Source organism: Melospiza melodia, chromosome Z, assembly GCF_035770615.1.
Source record: "Melospiza melodia melodia isolate bMelMel2 chromosome Z, bMelMel2.pri, whole genome shotgun sequence".
NCBI classification, from domain to species: domain Eukaryota; kingdom Metazoa; phylum Chordata; class Aves; order Passeriformes; family Passerellidae; genus Melospiza; species Melospiza melodia.
In genome coordinates this window covers 13,343,617-13,364,121 of record NC_086226.1, presented here as the reverse complement: position 1 = coordinate 13,364,121, position 20,505 = coordinate 13,343,617, and the positions used below count along the sequence as shown (strand labels likewise).

The following is a 20,505-nucleotide window of genomic DNA, read 5'->3' as shown; positions in this document are numbered from 1 at the left end:
CATGAGACTTGTCCAGAGCACAGACATTTCAGGCTGTATATACACAAAGGTCATGCCTGGCCAAACAAATAATTACTATTCTTTAAAGTTATGTTCTGATCCTAAAACAAAAGGCATGGTGAATAAATTCTGCAGCTTGAATCTGCCCAAAGTTGAGTTACTGTTCTGTTTGTTCCACATATTTGCCTGCTTTATTCCCAATCACCAGCATGTGCTTGCTTCTTCTGCATGTCTGGTGCTGGCTTTGGCACACTTCAGTCCTCTCTGAGCCAGTTTAATTTATCATAAGAGCAGAAAATAAATCCGGGGGGGGGAGGGGGGGGAAATCTGTGTGGGTTTGACTGTTTTTATGAGTCAGGTCTTCTCCCAGAAAGGTCTGGTGAGCAACAGATCCACAGAGAGGGTAAAACATACACAGTCAAAAGAGGTGGAAAGTGGGAAAATAAGGAAGGCAAGAGGAGAACTTTCTGTTTGCAGATGCAGCTAGCCACTGCATCTGCTCAAGAGCCAGTGAACCACCCCCTTGCACAGACTCTTCCAGTTTCTCTTCATCCTAGACTAGCAGATAGTGCTCACTGCTTCAAAGGACTCCCCTGGACAGGACTGTGGCATTCAAATGCACCATATTATCTTAGCAATCAGTTGCCTAGACAGGCCTGATTTAGCTGTTCATTGAAGGTGAATATTTATCTTTCATTGCTACTGTTACTGATACTTCCTCCTGAGACATTCTACCTTCAGGCTGACAAAAACTGCTCAGATTCAGATCATCTGTCTGGGGAGACGACAGCAAACAAAGTACAGCTAATAAACATGAGAGGGATTTTTCAATGGTCTTCATCACCAAGGTTTGGGAGAAAGACTGGATGCGCTCTGAGTTCTTCTCAGCCTGAAAATCTTGTCCACAGAGCTCACAGGGGTCAAGGGCTTCTGCACAAGCTCTTCTGAGAACTCACCTGCCAGCTGTGTGCAGAAGCAGCAGTGCTGCGTCTGCAGCAGAGCTGTATGCTCTTGTGCGTCCAGCAACACCACACCTACATAAAACAGGTGAATTTATTGAACCAGAGGGCTGATATCATGATTTTAGTACTTAAAATATGCTAACACAGAAAGAGTAACATGAAACAGACTAGAGCGAAAGTATTATTCCATTTGTGCGAACAGTGACACAGAACCGCACACAGCATAAAAAAGTATGCATTAGAGGTTAAACTACAGGGAGGACTGCAGACACTGTTCTAAGCAATTACTCCTCAGGCCCAAACAAAGCAAATTTTTCAAAATAATCCAATTATTTCAATTTTTACTGATTTTTTCTTGTATTCTTCTACATTGTTTACCCTAAGTTTAATTCCTACAGCTTAATAAACTCATGAGGTGCTTTATATGACTGCCTGAGAGAGCAGTATCTCACACTGATAATCCAGACCTCTTCTGGCCTGAGGTCTTTGTGCTTTTTAAAATATCATCTCTTTCTGATTTCTCTGTAGAGTGAATAGAATGTCAAATATCAACCATTAGCAACCTTGCCCATGCTTTTATATTTCTAGTTCTTTCTGAATCAGTGAATATATTCTAGACTTATTATTGTAACTAGCTGAAAAGCTAAAATCCCTCAAGCACCAAACCTTGAACAAAATCTTTCATCAAAGCCCATTAGTCTCCCTCTGAAAATTTCCAAGTATCTTGAAATTAAAACCTTAAAATGTTTTCCAATAAGCAGAACAAAGTCTCCTTTCCTATAAAGGAGAGTTGGGGAACAAAAGGAAGGCAGGACTTCAAAGAAACAGATCTTATTAGGATATCTTTTTGAACTACAGCATTTTTAGGACCAGCTGAAATTCATTTTCATTTCTCAGCTTACTTGAGAAGTCACTAATTAACCCTAAATGCTACTGTGAAACTTCTTGGAATAAGCTTTTGTGGATATCTTCCACCTGGAAACAAAGTTCAACAGATAAAGTAAGGTTTTGCAAACTTTCATAGAGGCAACAGAGATGCAGAAACAGAAGCGACACAGCCTTGACTCCAGCTCTCCCTCATTCTGGACTGGCTGTGCATACAACCACCATCAGACTGTGATAATTGAAAACGTGTACCAGTAATAAGAAAGGGATAATGCTGTTGCAGAGATTCACCTGAGCCCAGCGGAGTTTAGATGTGCTCAACATTTGCTATTTTTTTGAGAACAAGCTTATAAGCGTAGTGAGTTATTCTGGTTTCTCTCTGTACTGGCAGTTCAGTTAAAAGGAGCAAGACTGAAGCACAGGGTCACTGTGACCATATTAACAATGTACTTTTTTATTTCCACATATGAAATTCTCAGAAAACTTCTTCCCATCCAGCCATTCGTAATTTTTTTTTATTTTTTTAAAAGTAATTTTTTATGTAACAGTTTTGATTAGTTGGAGTTATATAAAATAGGAAATGCTTTATCTGAGAGTGGAGACCATGTCAGTAAACATCTCTCAAAGAAACTTCATTTCTGGGGATTAGACTTGTCCCTACTTAGCCTGAGAAGACATCCCATTCTATGCTTATTTGGCTGAAGGACCATCATGAAAGTAATAAAAAATATGGTGTTTTTAACATAGGTGGAGGCTCTGTAGAACTTCTAATAGCTATAAAAAAGTATTCAGCAAACAGCAATCTCCAAACTTTTCAGAGCTAGCAAATAACTTTTGAGATTTTTAAAAATTATTTTTTAAAAAGAGGTAAATATTAATAATTTCAATGAGAGAATGTAAAATGTAAGTTTTCTGATAGCAACAGACAAGGAAGCCTCCTAATTCATCCTTTGCAGGGCCTCATGGCCAGAGAGGTACACGATTCTGCTCATTTATTGCTGAATAGATACTCGGTCTTCTGAGACAGCAGTGAAAGCAGGTGGTCTGTTTTTTGCTGGGGTAGAGTTAATCTTTTCATAGTGGCTAGTACAGGGCTGTTTTGGATTTGTGCTGAACACAGGGTTGACAATACAAAGACGTTTGTATTACTGCTGAGCAGGACTGCATACAGCCAAGGCCCTTTCTGCTTTTCCTACTGACATGCTGGCAAGGTAGCTGGGGCTTGTGGGAGGTTGGGAAGAGGCACAGCTGGAACAGCTGAGCCAAGGAATATTCCAGACCATATGACATCATGCTCAGTACATAAAGAGGGGAGAAGGAGGTGCTACTGGGGAACATTTGGAGTGATGATGTTTGTCTTCACAAGACATAGCCATTATGTGTGAGGGGGCTCTTCTCTCCTGGAGATGGCTGAACACCGGCCTGATCATGAGTAGCTGTGAAAGGATTCCTTATTTAGCTTTGCTTGTTTGCACAGCATTTCCCATGTTAAACCCTCTTTATCTCAGCCCATGAGACTGCAGGCTTTCACCCTTCAAATTCTCTCTTCAGTCCCACTGCTGTAGGGTGAGAACGCAGCTGCATGGGGCTTAGTTGCCAGCTGGGCTTTAAGCTGGGACAGCAGGACAGGGACATACTTCCATGTAAAAGCATGCGTCATCCATGAGAAAGGTACCCTGAGAAAGGTTGGTGGTCAGTTTTGCACTGAAGTCAATTACAAACTTGTAAAATGGTCGAGACATGGAGCAGAAAAAGTACTGATATTGTTACTGGGAGAACTACCACATTTATTCTGCTGTTAAAATATAATAAGTAGGCTTAGACTTGTCACAGTTTTGTGACCTTTACACAGTGCAACATTCAGACATTTTTCCCTATTTGAGCAGACACTTTTTGGCCATATATCTTCCTAATGTATACTCAAGCTCTGCTCAAAACTGTGCAATTAGTTAACATGGACTAATTAAATGGATAACCCAAATCTGAAACTGTACATATTGGCGTATTCTCCACCATCTGCCAGAGAAGTTGAGTTTGCCCTGTGTCATCTGGAAGACTGTATATGTGTTTGTTAGTCTAATCTAGGTCTTGTGGCCACAGGATTGAAAGTCCTATTTTGTGATCAAAAAGGAAAAAGTTCAAAAAGCTCCATTTCTTTTCTGTGTCCTCTTTACACACATTAATAAGGTTAGGCACTATTTTGTCTTCTATTTTTGGTAAAGTGAATTAGTGTAAGAGGGAAATTGTACATGGGCTTTAGGGGAATTCCCTGGTGGAGCCAGTATGCCTCAGTTCCAGTAAATGCAAAGCTGAAAATTCTTGGTCCAGGGAAAATATTCCAGAATAAACAGAAGATAGTATTTGTAACTGCAAAGTTGAGCTGACCTTTGTTAGCAATTCATTTGTACTTAGGGAAGGTTCTCAGCCAGTGAAAATAATAAAATGCAACAGTGATTTTGAAAAAGGAAAGTGAACTTAGGAATAAGCCTTTATCTTCAGTAAACATAAAACTCAAATTTGTCTGTTCCACTGCAAAGCCTTCTTTTTTTACAGCTTGTGTCTCACATCCAGAAATGAAAAGCAAACCCCACAAATTCATACAAGGTAAAGAGTGTTAAAAAAGTGACAGGTTTTTATACTTTAAAGTGAGCTTATTCTTGAGTATTAGATCTAAAGTAAAACTTGAAACTTATAAACAATAAATATTTGTGAGAAATGGATTTTTTTCCAAAAGACAATCAGATACCTTATATTTTGTGGACAGCTTTGCATTTACTCACATAGGTGGACACTTCTAACTGCAATATACATGGAAAATTTGAAAATATACCATGTGGTTGCTGTAGCAGTTCCTTTAACACTAATACGTGCCAAACCGGGATGAGTCCTGTAAAACTAAATTATCTATTTACCTTGGGAGACAGAAAGCATTGTAAAAAGGCATGTCTCTGTATTTCTCCAGCATTTCCAGGAAGAGAATATCAAGTCATGTTCTAAGGAATGGGTGATGAGAAGTAAATTCATTCACATTTAGTAAAATCAAGACTTTTATGAAAGATAGTCATTCACATGTGCACTTACAGCATAGCTGAGAAACACAAGGAGGGAATGTAATACCAAAGACATATCTAGCCAAGCATTTAATTCCATGTAAAAAGTGAGAAAATTGGGAGAGTAAAATAGCTGAAGACTTTTACTCCCAACACTTCTGCAGGAAAGAGTTTTTTTCCCAGCCAGTTGAGACTGTATTTTTCCAAAGATTATGCCCGTGTGTCATTCATACAGAACATTTGGAAATATAAAAGAATTGACATTGTAAGTTATGTTTAGACATTCGGCTTCCAAGTTAGCAAATTTCAACCATAATGCCTGGGCTTAGGTATAGGCTATGTCTAGCTATAAGTGAGACAAGTTTTGATATTTTTTAGTAGGAAAAGAAAGGAAAGAAAACATTTTTAGAACAGCTAAGTGTGTACCATCTGTGTATGTGTCTGCACAGAAAGACACGCACAAGTACCACAGATTATTCTGAGTTGGAAAGGACCCACAACGATGATTGAGCCCAGCTCTTATCCCATACAGGGATCAAAACCACAACTTTGGCATTATTGGCACAATGCTCTGACCTCCTGAGCTAATCTCAGGATCATGACTAGGTAACATTTGCTTTTCAGTTATATAATTATTATTAATTTTCAATAATAAATCTTTTGGGTTTAATAGAATAACTCCAAAAATGCAATTCAGAGACTTACATAACACAGGAAAAGGATGGATGTTTAAAATGAAGGTCTGTCACTGGACATGTAAGAAAGGGGACATAGCACTTATTTGGCCAGCCACCACAAGAAAAAAACTACCACTATGAGAAAAGTAGACACAATTTGAAAGTAGAATTAATGAAGATCTGACCTTTTTTTCCCAAGTATAAAATTGGTCAAATGCATTTTTCTGAGAAAATGACAGCCTTAGAGGTTAAAGATACAGTTATGTCTCTATAGTTAGAGGCCTTTTATGAAATCACAGCATGACAGAAGTACAGCTGGAAGAAACCTCAGAAGGTCATCCAGCTTATTTGCCTTCCCACTAAAAGATCCACCAAATTGATGCCATTTCAGACAACCATTTGACCAGCCTTTTCTCAAAAAATCCAGAACCATCTGAAGGAAAATTAGGTCCCGTACTTTGCAGTCTGTACTGGTACAAACATTTTCCTCACAACTCACTGAAATATTTTCTGCTGCAATGCAAAAGGCATGTGGTTAGAAGCTAGGCATTTCCACCTGGAATGTGATTCAGACTACAATACCAGATGGTGGTAGCTCAAATGCTTTTTGTACCTCCTCAATGAAAATTTTGCTCCAGGCTTGTGTGTGCATACATTTTTGCATGAATAATGCTACAAAGTTTTAAGACAACAGTGTCAAACAAGGCAAGATCAAGAAAGGTTGTTTTTAACCAAAATAGTACCAACAAGAACATTTTGTTGCTATAGAACTGATAAGTAAATGGCTGTCACCTTGAAAAGGAGCTTCTGGCTTTCTCCCATGCACCCTGTTTGGTGCTCAGCCTGAACTGCCATCCAACCACCCCTATAAACAGGGAAATTCCCTCTGAGAATTTGGTGCAACAAAGCCCCACAACCTTGTAATGTATCTAAGCATAAGATTAAACAGAAAACAAAAAAGAATCAAAACTAAACAAAAACAGAACCAAAACAACCAACCAACCAAACAAAAAACAGGGTCATTTTAAAATTCTGGATTTTCTGAATTCTGTTGCACTGTGTAGCAAGCATGTTGCAGGCTTGTTCCTACCTCTGCTGAGAAGAGATATGCTCTCCCTGTTCCCCTAGACAGATGGAACAGGAAAGATTCTAGTGTGCTTTCTAGTGGGGAAGAAACCAGGATCTCCCCCTGCAACGACTCTAAGATAAAGGTTAAAGGCAGCTGAGGAAATGAGCAGGGAGCTCCTCCTGCTGTGTTTGTGATGGTAGTTGCCATCACAAATGGCTTTTGCCACGATCTGCAAGTATTAGTGCTACTCCCAAGGTGGTCTGAAGGCTATTTCCTAGTCTCTCTCTCTCTGAGGCTGAGGAGTGGCAATAGAGTAACAGAATGGTTTGGGTTGGGAGGGACCTTAAAGATCATCTTGTTCCACCCCCCTGCTACGGGCATGGACACGTTCCACTAGATCAGCCCCATAGTATTGAACACTTACACGGATGGGGCACACACAGCTTCTCTGGGCAAGGTACCTGTCCCAGCGTATCTCTGCTCTGACAGTAAATAATATCTTACTAATACCTAATCTCAACCTGCCTTTCTTTAGCTTAAGGCTATCCCTCCTTGTCCTACCACTACACGCCCTTGTAAAACGTCTCCCTTCATCCTACTTGTAAGTACCCTTTAGGTACAGCCATAGAATTGTAATTAAAAAATAATGAGTTGTTAAATTTTTTTTTTCACTTCCAGTATTTTAACAAGCAATTTCAGAAGTTTATGTCAGCTGTTTAATTTTCTTGTATTCCTTTTCATCCTAAAAAAATAGAAAGACTTTTCTATTATGCTTATTAGTTTCTTAGCAGGATACAACAGACTTATTCATAAGCACTGTTTGCTAAAATTTTTTCTTATTGTCCTAAAGATGTAAGAACTGTACAGATAATATTCATTAATATTTCAATTTATTAACCTAATATACTGTTACTGTTTGAGAGTTTTTTGTAGAAAGGTTTAACTTGAACTCTACTGTCATCTTGTGGTGACCAATGTTTCTGGTTCAAACTCACATACAAAAGTTTTCAAACTGAAGAATCTGGATATTATACAGATGAAGTTATGCTGCTTCTGCCTGCTAGGAAACAAATATTTCGTGTCTTCTCCACTAATTCCAACCAAGACATTTACCTCTGCAAATTAGAATGATAACCAGACACAAAGGCAACCAAACCAACCCTCATGAAAATGTTTCCCTTGAATTCCTCAGTTTTCCTGTGGCATTCCTGAGATGCTGTTACCTATATTAAAGTGTTTGATATTCAGGAGGATACCAAAAGGCATGCCTTTGATCTATGAGACCACACTAAGAAAAAGACTTCAGTTTGTCTGCACCACAGAAGATAATTGAAGATAATATTTAGTGCTGACTAGCTTCAAACATCTATATTTGAAAGTTGCATTGTCACTCTTCCCATCTCTTTAACTTGTCCCTGCTTGAACAAAGGGTGCTACACGTGCACAAACGAGTGATACCACATGATGACATTAGACAGAACTTGCTTGGACATAAGTTGCTCATTTGTTACACACTAGTCCTTTCAGCAGTTCAAGTTCAGTAAAACCAGTTCAACTCCTCTGTTTTGTGTCACATCACAGGGTGTGTGTGGCTGTACTGCACCCCAGTGATGGTGTGATGTAGTAGCATGACATCAAACCTGAGCAAAACAAATGCCACTGAGGTTACCTGTGGCTCACACACCCCCTTCCTCTATAATACCTAGCCAGTCCTGGTTCTGGTCTCCCTGTCCTTGAACTAGACTTAACTCTAAGGCTTATTTCTAAAAGCATATCTATTTTTTTACTTCAGTGTTTTAACTCCAACCAGATCAGCCAAGTTGTGGAACATGGTCCAGAATATGGTATTCAATAAACCCTAGCCTAGAAGATTAATAGGATCACTGTTTGCTGGCACAACAAAGGATTTTTTCCATCAACAGACCTGTCTGGACCAAAATTGCTGTACGGAAGCTGTGACAGGATATCAGCTGCAGCGACAGACTCCCATTTCCTACATCAAAAAGACAGTTCTGAAATCCAGACATGTCACCTTCTAAATTTTTGATTACTTCCCATGCAACAAAGAAACAGCATGAATTAGTCAGTGCTGAATTTAGACTGGTGCCATTCAGCAGCTGCCAGTGCATGAGCCTGTGGGTTCTGAGCAATGGGCAATGAACTCTGTGAACTTCACACAGGCTAAGACCTTAAGACTTTCTGGAGCAGTACTGGGTCAGCCACAGCTCTGCCCATTCCCTACCCTAAAAGTATTCCTGAATACTAAAGAGAAATGCATGACAATACCAACAGTCTTTCTTTCTGAATAGGTTTGAAGACATGTAAATGAAGAAGATTATTTTTATCCCACAAAGGACAGGAATAATTCCTGCACATTCTTGCAGGCAGCCAAACCAAAAGACCTTCTTTAGAGGCTGTTGCCATGGCACCTGTCCAATGTCCATGCCATCTTCCAGATTTCTGGGATTTAGTGAGAAAGAAAGAGCAAAGGACACACTAGATAAAAGGCATACAGCAAGGCTGCTGGGAGAAATATGTCTTCAGTTAAGCCTGTACAATGTATTCATACTATTTAAGTGGTTTGTTTTGTTTTGTTTTGTTTTGTTTTTTCCTGAATGGTATTTCATCCATAGAACACAGTGATTTCTATTCTGATTTTTGGTAAGGAGGACAGAATTGCTATAAAATATCTTAATTGAGTCAAATCAGGGTAAAGTTAATTTTACCTAAATTCAGCTACCTATGTGCCCAGCCTAATGGGCCTGCCTAGTTCTCTCTTAGAATTCATGGAAGAAGGGTTCCTCCCAAGGATCGTTTCTTCACCCTACTTCAGACACCTAATTTAATATGGGATGTTTTACCATTTGGAACCAATCTTCCTTTTTAAATACTGCAGGACCATGGATGGAGTAAATGTCTGGATTTCATGTGAGGTAAAATTAATACAGGCAAGGACTTCTGTTATTTCAGAAAGAGAAATTGCCACCCAAAAATGAGAGAACTGAGTGAATAGCCTGAGCCACACGTTTTTGGGTCTGGAAGCCATGCTGCTGAAGTCAAAATGGCTTTTTCCCCCATCCCTCAACGTTACCAGAGGTCAAAGGCCTCCCACTACATAAATTAGCACCAAAAGAATTAACAAGGGGCTAGACTCCAAAAGAAATGAGGACAAATCACTATTTAGACAACCATATCAACATGATTTGTCCAGGAGTGAAAATGCAGCAGATCAGACACAGCTTTACTAATTTGGGGACTGTGTTGTGGGACTACGCCTTTTTCTGATCAATGAGCTCCATGTCACAGGGGTTCAACTCATTCATAGTGGGAGGGTGGCTCACAGTTTGTTGGCTTATGATGGGCCCATCATAAGCTGTGATTGGGAAAAGCTGCATTTTTAGTCAGCAAACAAGGACTGACATCTAGCCTCCCAGAAAAAGACATTCTTTCATCAAGTACTGTAAGACAAGTTACATAATTCTACCATCAAAGAAAAATAAACTGGCTATAGCATCAATTTCTGGCTCTGTTTGGAATGACAAGGTAATGATCTGGTAATAAGGTACACACAAATTTCTCCAATTTCCCCTGAAATGAACTCTCTCAAGATAAAATTGTGTATAGACTGTAAGTCTACTTTAGAAGCATAGTAGGCAGGCACGTGAGAATTTAAATAGCAGATTTTCAGAGAATAACAGAACCTATTGAGTTGGAAGGGACCCACAGGAATTATCAACCAATTCTTGGCCCTGCACAAGACAACCTCACACAATGTGTCTAGAGCATTGTCCTGGTGCCAATGTCCAAATATTTCTTGGACTCGGCCTAGGTGCGGTGACCATGTCCCTTTTCCGTGCCCACGATGTCCATTGCAACACTTGATCTCAGGCAGACTGTGTAGCTCCATGGAGGGGTCTGGGGGAGGGCATGGACAAACAGAGTGCAGGATGGCCCCCCGTTCTTCAAGGCAGCTTACTTTGAAAGTCGTGTATTACAGGCAGGAGTACCCTGTGCCTGAATTTTACTCATAAAAACTCACCCATTAGACCTTATTGCTCTCTACAACTACTGAAAGGAAGGTGTAGTGAGGTGAAGGCTGGTCTCTTCTACTGTGCTTACACAGAGAACAAAAAATGGTGTGAAACTGAGAGATGGGAGATTCACGTTAAAAATTTTGTCACTGCTCGGGTTGCCAGAAATTGGTTACCCGGAAGGTGGTGGAATCGCTGTCCCTGGAGGTGTTCAATAGGCATCTGTGTTTGGCATTGGGTGATGTAGTTTACGGGCTTAGGGTTACAGGGATAGTGCTGGGCGGACCAGTGGACTGTACGGCCTTGTAGATCTCCAAAATCGGTGAGTCTGTGATTCTGTAAAAGTAACTCCGACTGCGGCTGTGAGCAGGGTCAGGACTTGGCGCTCAGCCACTCGCCTGGCACCGCGACCACTGCTGCAGAGCTGCACGCCCGGGGTGCCCCGCTCCGTGCCCGCAGTGCCGGCGGTGCCCGGCCGGGCTCTGCGCCCGCCAAGCGCCCCCTACACCGGATCCGGCCCGGGCCCGCCAGGCGCCCCTCACAGCGGGCCGAGTCCGTGCTCGCCAGGCGCCCTTCACACCGGTCTCGGTCCGTGCTCGCCCGCCACCCCGCAGAGCAGGCCCGGTCTGAGCTGCCCAGGCGCCCCGCACACCGGGCCCGGTCTCTACCCGCCAGCCGCTCCGCACACCAGGCCCGGGCCGGGCCCGCCCAAGCGGCCGCCCCCGGAAGCGGTCGCGGGGCCGTGGCGGAAGCGGGGCGGGGCGCGGCCTCTTTGGTGCTGGCGGCCGGCGAAGATGGTGAGTGCTGTGCTCGCTCTCGGGACATCGGCCGCCATCCGCCGCCATCCGCCGCCGCGCCGGGCCGGGGGCGCCGCGGGGGCAGGCCAGGCCGCGAGGAAAGGCCCCGCGCTGTGCCGCGGCCGGGCCGGGCGGCGGGGCTGGGGCCGGGGGCTGGCGGCGGGCACGGCTGCCGGGCCGGGCCGGGCAGGGCAGGGCAGGGCAGGGCAGGGGGGCCGTGGTGCGGTGTGGGGCCGCGAACGCTCCGGCGACTCCGGCTCCGTACCTGCTGCCGCCGTGGCCGAGCAGCCGGGCGGTAAAGTAGCAGGAGGGGTTTCGCTCCCCAAGGGTGAGTGTGCGGCTGCTACGTGTAAATAGAGTCACTTTTCGTCGGGAGAGAGCAGCTTGCTCCTTTAGGGTGTGAGGAGGGGGGAGCCCATGTAAGCGCGTTGTGGCTCCGTTTTATCTCAGCACAGGGGCGGGGGCGCATAAGGAATGGCGGCAGCGGGTCCTGAAAATGGAGGCTGCTCGTAGTTCAAACTGAGTTGTGGCTTAGAGTTGAATGTCCCTCCGACGTGTTTATATGACTCGGTTTGCGCTCGGTTTTTTAAGGCTTGTTCTTTTACTTTTGTGACTCGGACGTGTTAGTGATATTTCCATGTCTTGAAATGCTTTTTAGACGAAGGGTACCTCGTCGTTTGGTAAGCGACGAAATAAGACACACACCCTGTGTCGTCGATGTGGGTCCAAGGCGTACCATCTGCAAAAATCGACCTGTGGGAAATGTGGTTACCCTGCTAAGCGTAAGAGAAAGTGTAAGTAACAAACTTTTAACTGGCTCTAGTTTAAAAAATCGTGTTTCTTCTTCAGTAGTTTGACTTGTTTTCCAGTCAAGGAGGAAAACTTTTTGCAGTGTCGTTTTGAAGTTTTGTCATTTTGCATTTTGGAGCTTTGTTAAAGTTAATGATGATTTAACTATATGCCAGCTAATCTGCAGTATTACTCCATAGAAAATGATTTAAATTATAGTTTTGTTTTTTTGGGGTTTTTTTTTTTTTTTTTGTCAGCTTGAATAATTGTACCATACAAATGTAAGATGCAACCAAAATTACTTGGTGCAGACAAATAACAGTGACTTACATATTTTAGATAACTGGAGTGCAAAGGCCAAAAGACGCAACACCACTGGTACTGGTCGCATGAGGCACCTGAAAAAGGTCTACCGTCGGTTCAGGTATAACACTTTATTGCCAACTAGCATGCTGTGAAATCCTGCATAGACACTATTTAATGACAAAATTCACCACTCAAAGTTACATTTTAATTTTGTTTTAGTACCACTTAATGGAGTACAATCTTCCTAAATGTGTCATGAAAAAATGTCTGCATTTTATCCTCCCTTGAGGATAAAAAACCCTTTCTGGTAAGACAAAAGGTGTGCAAAAAGTTCCAGTGTTTATACTGAATGAAGGTAGTACAGCACATATATGTTATTGTAGTAAGAAGCTCACTTTTAAAAATTATTTGTGTGGTATTTTTTTTATTTGTGATTCATTTAAATAGATGGTTATACTAAAGGTTTATTGAGATAAGTCTCAAAATGCACTCCAGTCCCCATTTGCTCACTCAGAAATAAGTTCAGGACAGGAATAACATCTCATCCCTCTCTTTATTTAGAGTTCAGTCAGCATTAATTAGTTATTACATCAGATCTTGAGTTGCAAGTTGAGTTGAGTTGCACTTGGGGGAGGTATTGGGGGTGTTATATGATTCCCATTTTCTATGAATCCCATGGAATTCTGTAGCTTCTGGTCCATGGCACAAGAATGCTATATGAACGGTATCATGTAATTCAGGTGTGATGTCATCACAATGTATATTGGTTTTATTAGCAAAAGGTAAGAGATTTTTAAGTCTCAATTGTGGGTGTGGTTGAGGGATCAATTTGTTTTGGTTGGCTCATTCTTTTCCAGTTGCAGCCATAAAACACCATCCAGTGTGCAGCTGTAGCTTGCTTTCCACCTGAGTGTTGCTCAGGTAGAAATGTCATCCAAAATCAAGCTCAGGGCTGAAGAGTGTGGTTGGAGGCATAGAGGATTTTTGTAAGAAATAGACTTCAGAAACACGACCTTTTTAGCCACATTATGAGTGTGTACTAAGATGTGGTTTCAGTAGGTGAGCTATATTTGCAGGGTTCACTCAGGTAATGAAATCTGAGTTTCAAGAGATCAAATTACTTCAGCAGACAAGAATGAAAACCATACAGCTTATTCAAGACAATTTTTAATAATGTGGTTTTTTTTTAAATGTCTGAACAGGTGAACTCTATTGTGATTTCAGTGCATTACTGAGATAAATTGTAAAAAGCTAGTGAGCTTAATCTAAAACATGAGTGTCAGAAAATAACCTGGAGCAGGAATCAACTTCTTAAAAAGTAGTAACCATATTTCTATTTGCAGGAATGGATTCCGTGAGGGAACCACACCGAAGCCCAAGAGAGCAGCTGTTGCAGCCTCCAGTTCATCTTAAAGACTCATCTATTTGTTAAAATAAATGGTCTTAACCAGAAAATCTGTCACCTTTTTTTACATACTTTTACATACTCACTGAAATATAGTATTCATGAAAATACATAATTACTTTTAACACAAATTCTGAACTGATTAATTTAAAACAATCCTTTAATTGAGTCTTCATTAGGTAGTATCTTTGTCTTGAAAAGGACCATAATCTCTTCACTGAACTGAAATAAAAGCTTGTATGTATTACTCAAAGGAGGTCTGCAGCTAGAGAGGTGGAATATTGGTACTGTGGATTTGCCCTGTGTTCTTCTGATCTCAGTATGCTGTAGCACGGAGAGCCAGAATTTTGTTTTGAAGATAGTAACTATAATAGTAGTTACTGTGTAACTGTAGTTATGTGCTGTGTTGGAGGCGTTAGTGAAAGAGGGATTTTCAGTGCTGTTCTTTTTTCACTGCTCTGTGGCACTTGAAAGCCTGCAGAGGTATTACTTACTGTGTGCATCGCTGCTTCTTGGGCAAAAAGAAACTCCCAAGCTTGGAGCTTGTGTACTGCAGATACAGGGGGTTGGAGATCTGCTGTTGGTAGGACAAAATTGCCTGAATGGCTTGATGGGGTTGGTGTGGAAAGCTTGATACACAGATCTGAGTTAATGGTGTTTTGTAAATAGTAATAGCAGACAGTGAGTCACTTTGATTTACATAAAGATTATAGATAAATGAATTTGTACCCTGCATTGTGTGTTACTGGCATTCAAACTTGCACTGAGAAAGAGATTGTAAGGTGCTGCTATGCCAGTTAGGGGAATTGCAGTAGTTACTGTGAGGGTTTACAGGACTTTCAGATTGCCTCGCAGAGACAATACTAGAAACTGAAAAGCTTGAGATGCTTTAAGCTTTTGAGGCTGTTCTCACTGCTCTTAGTTTTGTCATGAACTTCCAGAAGCAGAATATTGCTTTGTCTCTGTATGATCAGCAGTTAATATATCACCTTCAAAATCACAGAAAGTTTCAGCCAGGTGAAGTTGGAGTGCCTGACTGCATTTTCCTATGTTTTAAAATGGAGTTAGAAATTTTGGCTAATCCAGCTTATCAACTTGGGCTGTTCCTAAACCAGAACTAATTTTCTGCTCTTCTGTAGCATGTAACAAATAGACTCTACTTGCTCTAGATTCAACTGGTCCATTTGAGGAAGTTGGAATGTTAAGTGGTAGTGATGATCTTAAAATACACAGTGCACAGTACTGGCCATGTATTCCCAGGGCTAAGGAGTGCCCCTGAAATGTTTTTGGTGATGTTAGGGAAACACATGTAGGGAGGAAGTAATCATAATTGTCCTCATTCTCTGAGAATAAACTCAAGACCCGTTATAAAAGCAGGTCAGCAGGATTCTAAGGAAAGGCTCTTTTCAGTGATGTTGGATTGGTGGTATGGCAGGTATTCCAACTATGGGTGGGAGTGAAAGCCTTTGCTTGACAGGTCTTAGGTGATCTTTCTGTAGCGTGGGGTTGTGCTCTGAACAACCTGTTAGACCTGCAGACATGATAAAGCACTGTAAGGGCAAGTGCTTAGCTGCTTGCTGTTACCTATTAGCTTCTCATGAATTGTGCTCCTGGAAAATGAGCATTAGTATAAGAAGCAATATACCATGGTAGCAGTGATTGAAACTTCCAATGACTTGGAGTAACTGAAACTCTTTATTTCAGAAAGAATTTTACTTTCATCAAGAATGAATTTTATGGACAAGAATTTTGACAGCTGTTTTTAATTGTTTTAAAATTCTTGGTGAAGGGCAGGAAATCAGTTTTTTGTGGGTTTTTTTGTCCTGTTCAGAAAGGATTGTGTACTTGTGTTGGTTATATTTGCATTGTACAGGAAGTAGATTTTGATGCCTTTCTGTTCTTTGTAGTGTGTTGTTAAATACTGAAAGGCTGCTTTGCTGGTTGCTGAGTGTATAATCTTTTATTGAAATCTCATTAAGCATTTTAACTTGAGTGTTACCTATTGAACCTCTGCATAATCCTTAATGTATACTTTATGTATACAGTAATATTGTCATACCCAGTCTGTAAAGTATGATTTTTGCATCCTTCAGACTGATAGGTGGTGTAGTCCAAATTACATCAGAAATTACATTTCCTATTGTTCAGTGTACAAGTCTCGCTTTTTAAAAGTGTATTGGATGAAGGTTTCTTAAAGGCGGAGAGGTGTTCAAGTGACTACAGTGGTGAAAGATGGTTTGCCTTTGGTTAAAAATCCTTGTGTGGTGATGTATTATGTCTTCAAACCCCTCCTCCACCCCCTCCCCCACCAAAACTGCCCTTGAACTTACCAGAAATACTGGCCATAGCAGGGTCTTTGTTGCCTAACCAAGGAAGGTGACAAGAGACAGTAAATCATCCCCTGATAGCCTAGGAATGTTACTTGCCTGAAACATAGCCTGAGAGGAACAACACTATGGTTACAGACTTCGGAAAATTTCCAGTAATTACCACCTTGGATGGCGGCCAATATGGAAACTGCCTGAGGACTAAAGTCAGTCATCTTGCACCCCTGAAAGGAGTGGTCCTAAGTGAGGTCCTTAGAGCTCCCTGGCACAACAGCAGGCTGCATGAGCATCTCCCTGCAGGAGAGTTCAGCAATTCTTAGGTTCTAGAAGCTAGTCCATGGAACCTGCTGCCCTCAGTGTGGGAATGGAACAGAGCTGGCAGATCTTGAAGTGTGCATTCCACAGGGAGCAGGAGCTCTGAATCTCCATCTGTAAGAAACCAGGAAAGGAAAGCCAACAGCATGGCTGAGTCAAGACCTGCTTGCCAAACAGAAGGGCAAGAAGGAAATGAAAAGGGAAGCAGGAGGAGGTATCCTGGAAAGAGCATGGGGACATAGCTCAGTTGTGACAAGATAGGGCTGGGAAGGCAAGGTGTGGCTAAAGCAAACCTGGCAAGGGATGGAAGAGGAAGAGGAAGGGCTTCTGTAGGCATGTGAGCCATAAGAGAAGGTCAAAGTGTAACTTCCCCCACAGTGAACATGGCATCAGTGACATAGTAGGATTGAGTGCACCCTCAGAATTTGCACTATCTGAGTGGTCCCAGCTGTGACATGTCCAAGGGACAGGATACCATGCAGGACACGGACAAGATCAAGCTGACCCATGTGAATTTAAAGATGCTCGGCAAGGTGAAATGTAAGGTCCTGCACTCAAGGCAAATGCCAGCTGAGAGATGAAGGGATTGAGAGATGCTCTATGAAGAAGGATTGAGGGTAACAGTGCTTGAAAAGCTGGACATGAGACAGCAATGTGCACTTGCAGCCCAGAAACCAGGAAGCCAACCACATCCTGGACTGTATCCAGAGCAGTGTGGCCAGCAGGTCAAGCAAAGTGATTCTGCCCCTCTCTCCTTCCATCTATAGAGAGACTTCACCCCTGAGTGCTGCATTCAGCTCTGGGGTCTCCTGAACAGGAAAGACATGTTTCTGTTGGACCATGCCCTGAGAAGGGCCACAAAGAAGATGCAGGGGGCTGCAGCATGTCTCCTATGAACCCAGGGAGGTGGGATTGTCCAGCCTGGAGAACAGAAGGCTCCAGGAAGCCACTCAAAACTTTCAGGAGACCTGGAAGAAAGATGGGGACAGACCTATTAGTAGGGCAGTTACAGGACAAGGGGTAATGGTTTTAAACTAAAGGAGAGTATATTCAGGCTATGTAAAAGGAAGAATTCTTCTTTGAGGCTGCTGAGACATTCGAACAGGCTGCCCAGAGAAGCTATAATACTCCCAATCCCTGGGAGTGTTTCAGGAGAGATTGGACTGGGCTCTGAGCAGCTTGGTCTGGTTGAAGATGTTCTGGCTGACTGCAGGGCAGGTTGGATTAGAGGATCTTTACAGATGCCTTCCAATTCAAACCATTCTGTGATTGTGCGATTTCTGCAGTGTCTTCAACTTAGAAGCTAGAAACAGCAGAAGCGATAGAAGCCTAGAGCTGGGCAAAACACACTCTTTTAGGGGGAGGAGAGGGAAAGTGGAAATAGTGCTGAGTTCTTGTGGAAGAAATGTACATTCAGTGGTAATGTAGAGTCAGAAGTCAAAGAGAAAAGGGCAAGAAGCATGTGCCTGTTTGCAAAATGCACCAATGATGCCAAGGAAGTCTTAATGTCAGCTAGTAGAAACAACCTGCATTAGCATTCCCCCTTTCATACTGTTAGTAAAGCTGAGAATGTTTTCCCTTTTGTCTTCAATCCTTTGTTTTCTTGTACTGTCTGATTGTTACATCATCTACCACTCCTGGTCTCCTTGCTGGCCCTGAGCTGTCCAGGGCCCTGATGGCATTGCAGTGTCTGGGCAGACAAGAAAGCCTTGCTGTGTCCCTGAACCACAGAAGCACTGGCTCCCTGTGTGTCACAAAGGGCACACGTGCTGGGTCCCACACTGGTGGCACTTGTAATGCCCTGGGTAACAGTGCTGGGGGTGTTTCCACTCTATTTACACTAGAGTATCCTGAGTCTTCCCACAAGTGGGAATAAATTATTGAAAATATAGAAAAAATTTACATTTAAAAGAAATAAACTGTAGTAGGGGAACTTAGCAGCAATTTTCCATCTCAAAATAAGATTATGGAGATAACTGACAGAAATTATTAAGTCAGCTTTGAGTTCATTTTTTGTTTTAAAATTCTGTCCTAAAAGTAGAGGCATGCCCAGTGTGAATAAACAAATACAAAAAGTGTTTTTAAAGTAGTGCACGGGCTTTTCAAGATAAATAGTGTAATGGAGAGGTTATCAGAAAGCAAGTTGGCCTCAAAGACTCATGGAGGAATTCCTCTGGTATATTTTGTTCCTACAGCTATTCTAAGAGGACAATCTGCACCCCACACCCTAACAATACATTACTCAAAGTTGTGCTGTTGGCCAAAAAAGCTCAGTCTTATAATATGAGTCTAATATGCAAAAGGCGAGAGAGGAAGCAGTGCTGCTGATTAGTGTTATAAAGTGTTTATCACTACCTTCACACTGAGTAAAGCTCAAGTAAGATGTGTAGGTTTAATTATGTACAGTACTTATGTATTGTACATAAGTGTATCAAATATTAAAATATGAATCCATTGTGATCTTACTATAAGGCTTGGCCTAGATTATGCTTGATTTGACTCAGCCTGGGAGACTTTATCTATTGTAGATTTTATGCTTTTATTCTTTCTTTAAAAGCAAGTTAATGCTCAAGGTGTAACAAAGAACTTTGAGTAAAACTGAATGTAGTGACATAAGCATAAAAGTCACAGTACAAATGGACAAAATATTTTGGTAATACTCGAAATATTTTGGTAATACTTTTGTCTGTAAATATAAAAGTAATGAATGACTTCTACAGTTTAGTTCCTCTCTTGACTTTAACAGCTCATTTATGTTAATTTTCTAAAATGTTCTGGTATCTAAGTGATTAAGAGATTACTTAGTAATTCAGGAAATGATATCATTTTGTAGTATAGATCTGTAGAGCTTTTCGAATTCTCATTGTGTTGTCATGATCAGGACAGCAGCTTGAGTTGAAGCGAAAAATAACTTGCAATCATTTGGTATCAAGACACTAAGAAGTGTCTTGCAAGATGTCGGCAGACATCCCAAATATTTTTTCCCTCTTCATCTAGATACGGCTTAATCCATTCTTTTTTTCCCAGCGTGACATTCAACACATGATTTTCTCCTCATACTACAACGAATGTTTCCAAAAGGTTAAAGTAATGCTTTTCACATCATGAAAGGGAATTTTTTTTTCCTGATGTTAGATTGCTATCCAATCCCACCCTGAAATTTGATAGCCTTTTTCCCCCAAGTCTCTGATCATGAAGTATCCTGGTTTGTACATTCTGATTTGTGTGCATGTTTAATTAGTTGTGACGTACAAAATTTTTAGAGGCCAAGATCTAACATCAGGCTAAATAATTTTTATAATTACACTTCAAAGCTTGTACAATTTTAGGGTTGTAGTTTAGTGTAATGTTACTATTGTAGTATAGCAGGATGCTCGAAGTCGGGTAAAATTGCTCAAACTTTCTCTTGTTAGCAAAAGTTATCAGAGGTGGATGGAGGAGGGGTGTCACACTGCTTTTGGTGTTGAAGAATGCTGAGAGCAGCCTGACTCAACGGCTCAAAATTAAACATCCTGAGGATGTGAAAAACAGTATTTCCTGCCAGAAATTGGCACTGATGAGGATGTGGCTGAGTTCCTGAGAAAGGAACCCACAAATCATGGTAACTGAATTAAAGCTGCTGAGCTAAAGGCTGATGAGCTGACACAGGTGACCTAGAAACTTCTGACTGACAATCATTTTATAGGTGTGGTTTATATACTATTAGAGCTCAGTCCCACTGTTTAATGGACACACTTCTGACACATCCCTTCCCTTTCCAGAGTGAGGGTAGGTAGATTTCTCCTTTGAGTAGGAACACCCTTCAGGGTTACTTGCCTACAAAATTTTTTATGCCATTACCATAGAGGAATTTAGTTAATTAAATATGCAATTTAAACATTAATTTAATTAA

The 20,505-nt window shown here is 41.5% G+C and overlaps 1 protein-coding gene and 1 non-coding gene across 2 annotated transcripts; both read left to right on the top strand.

Annotated features, from left to right (window-relative positions):
• The first annotated feature begins 11,404 nt into the window (after positions 1–11,404).
• RPL37 (ribosomal protein L37) lies at positions 11,405–14,021 on the top strand. The gene is made up of 4 exons (XM_063180232.1): positions 11,405–11,471; positions 12,130–12,265; positions 12,600–12,684; positions 13,910–14,021. Exons 1-4 carry the CDS (start codon positions 11,469–11,471, stop codon positions 13,977–13,979), a joined length of 294 nt encoding a protein of 97 aa, XP_063036302.1. The 5' UTR covers positions 11,405–11,468; the 3' UTR covers positions 13,980–14,021.
• On the top strand, positions 13,728–13,809 carry LOC134432638 (small nucleolar RNA SNORD72). The gene has a single exon (XR_010031379.1). It is a non-coding gene; the product is annotated as a small nucleolar RNA SNORD72 (small nucleolar RNA).
• Positions 14,022–20,505: the final 6,484 nt, after the last annotated feature.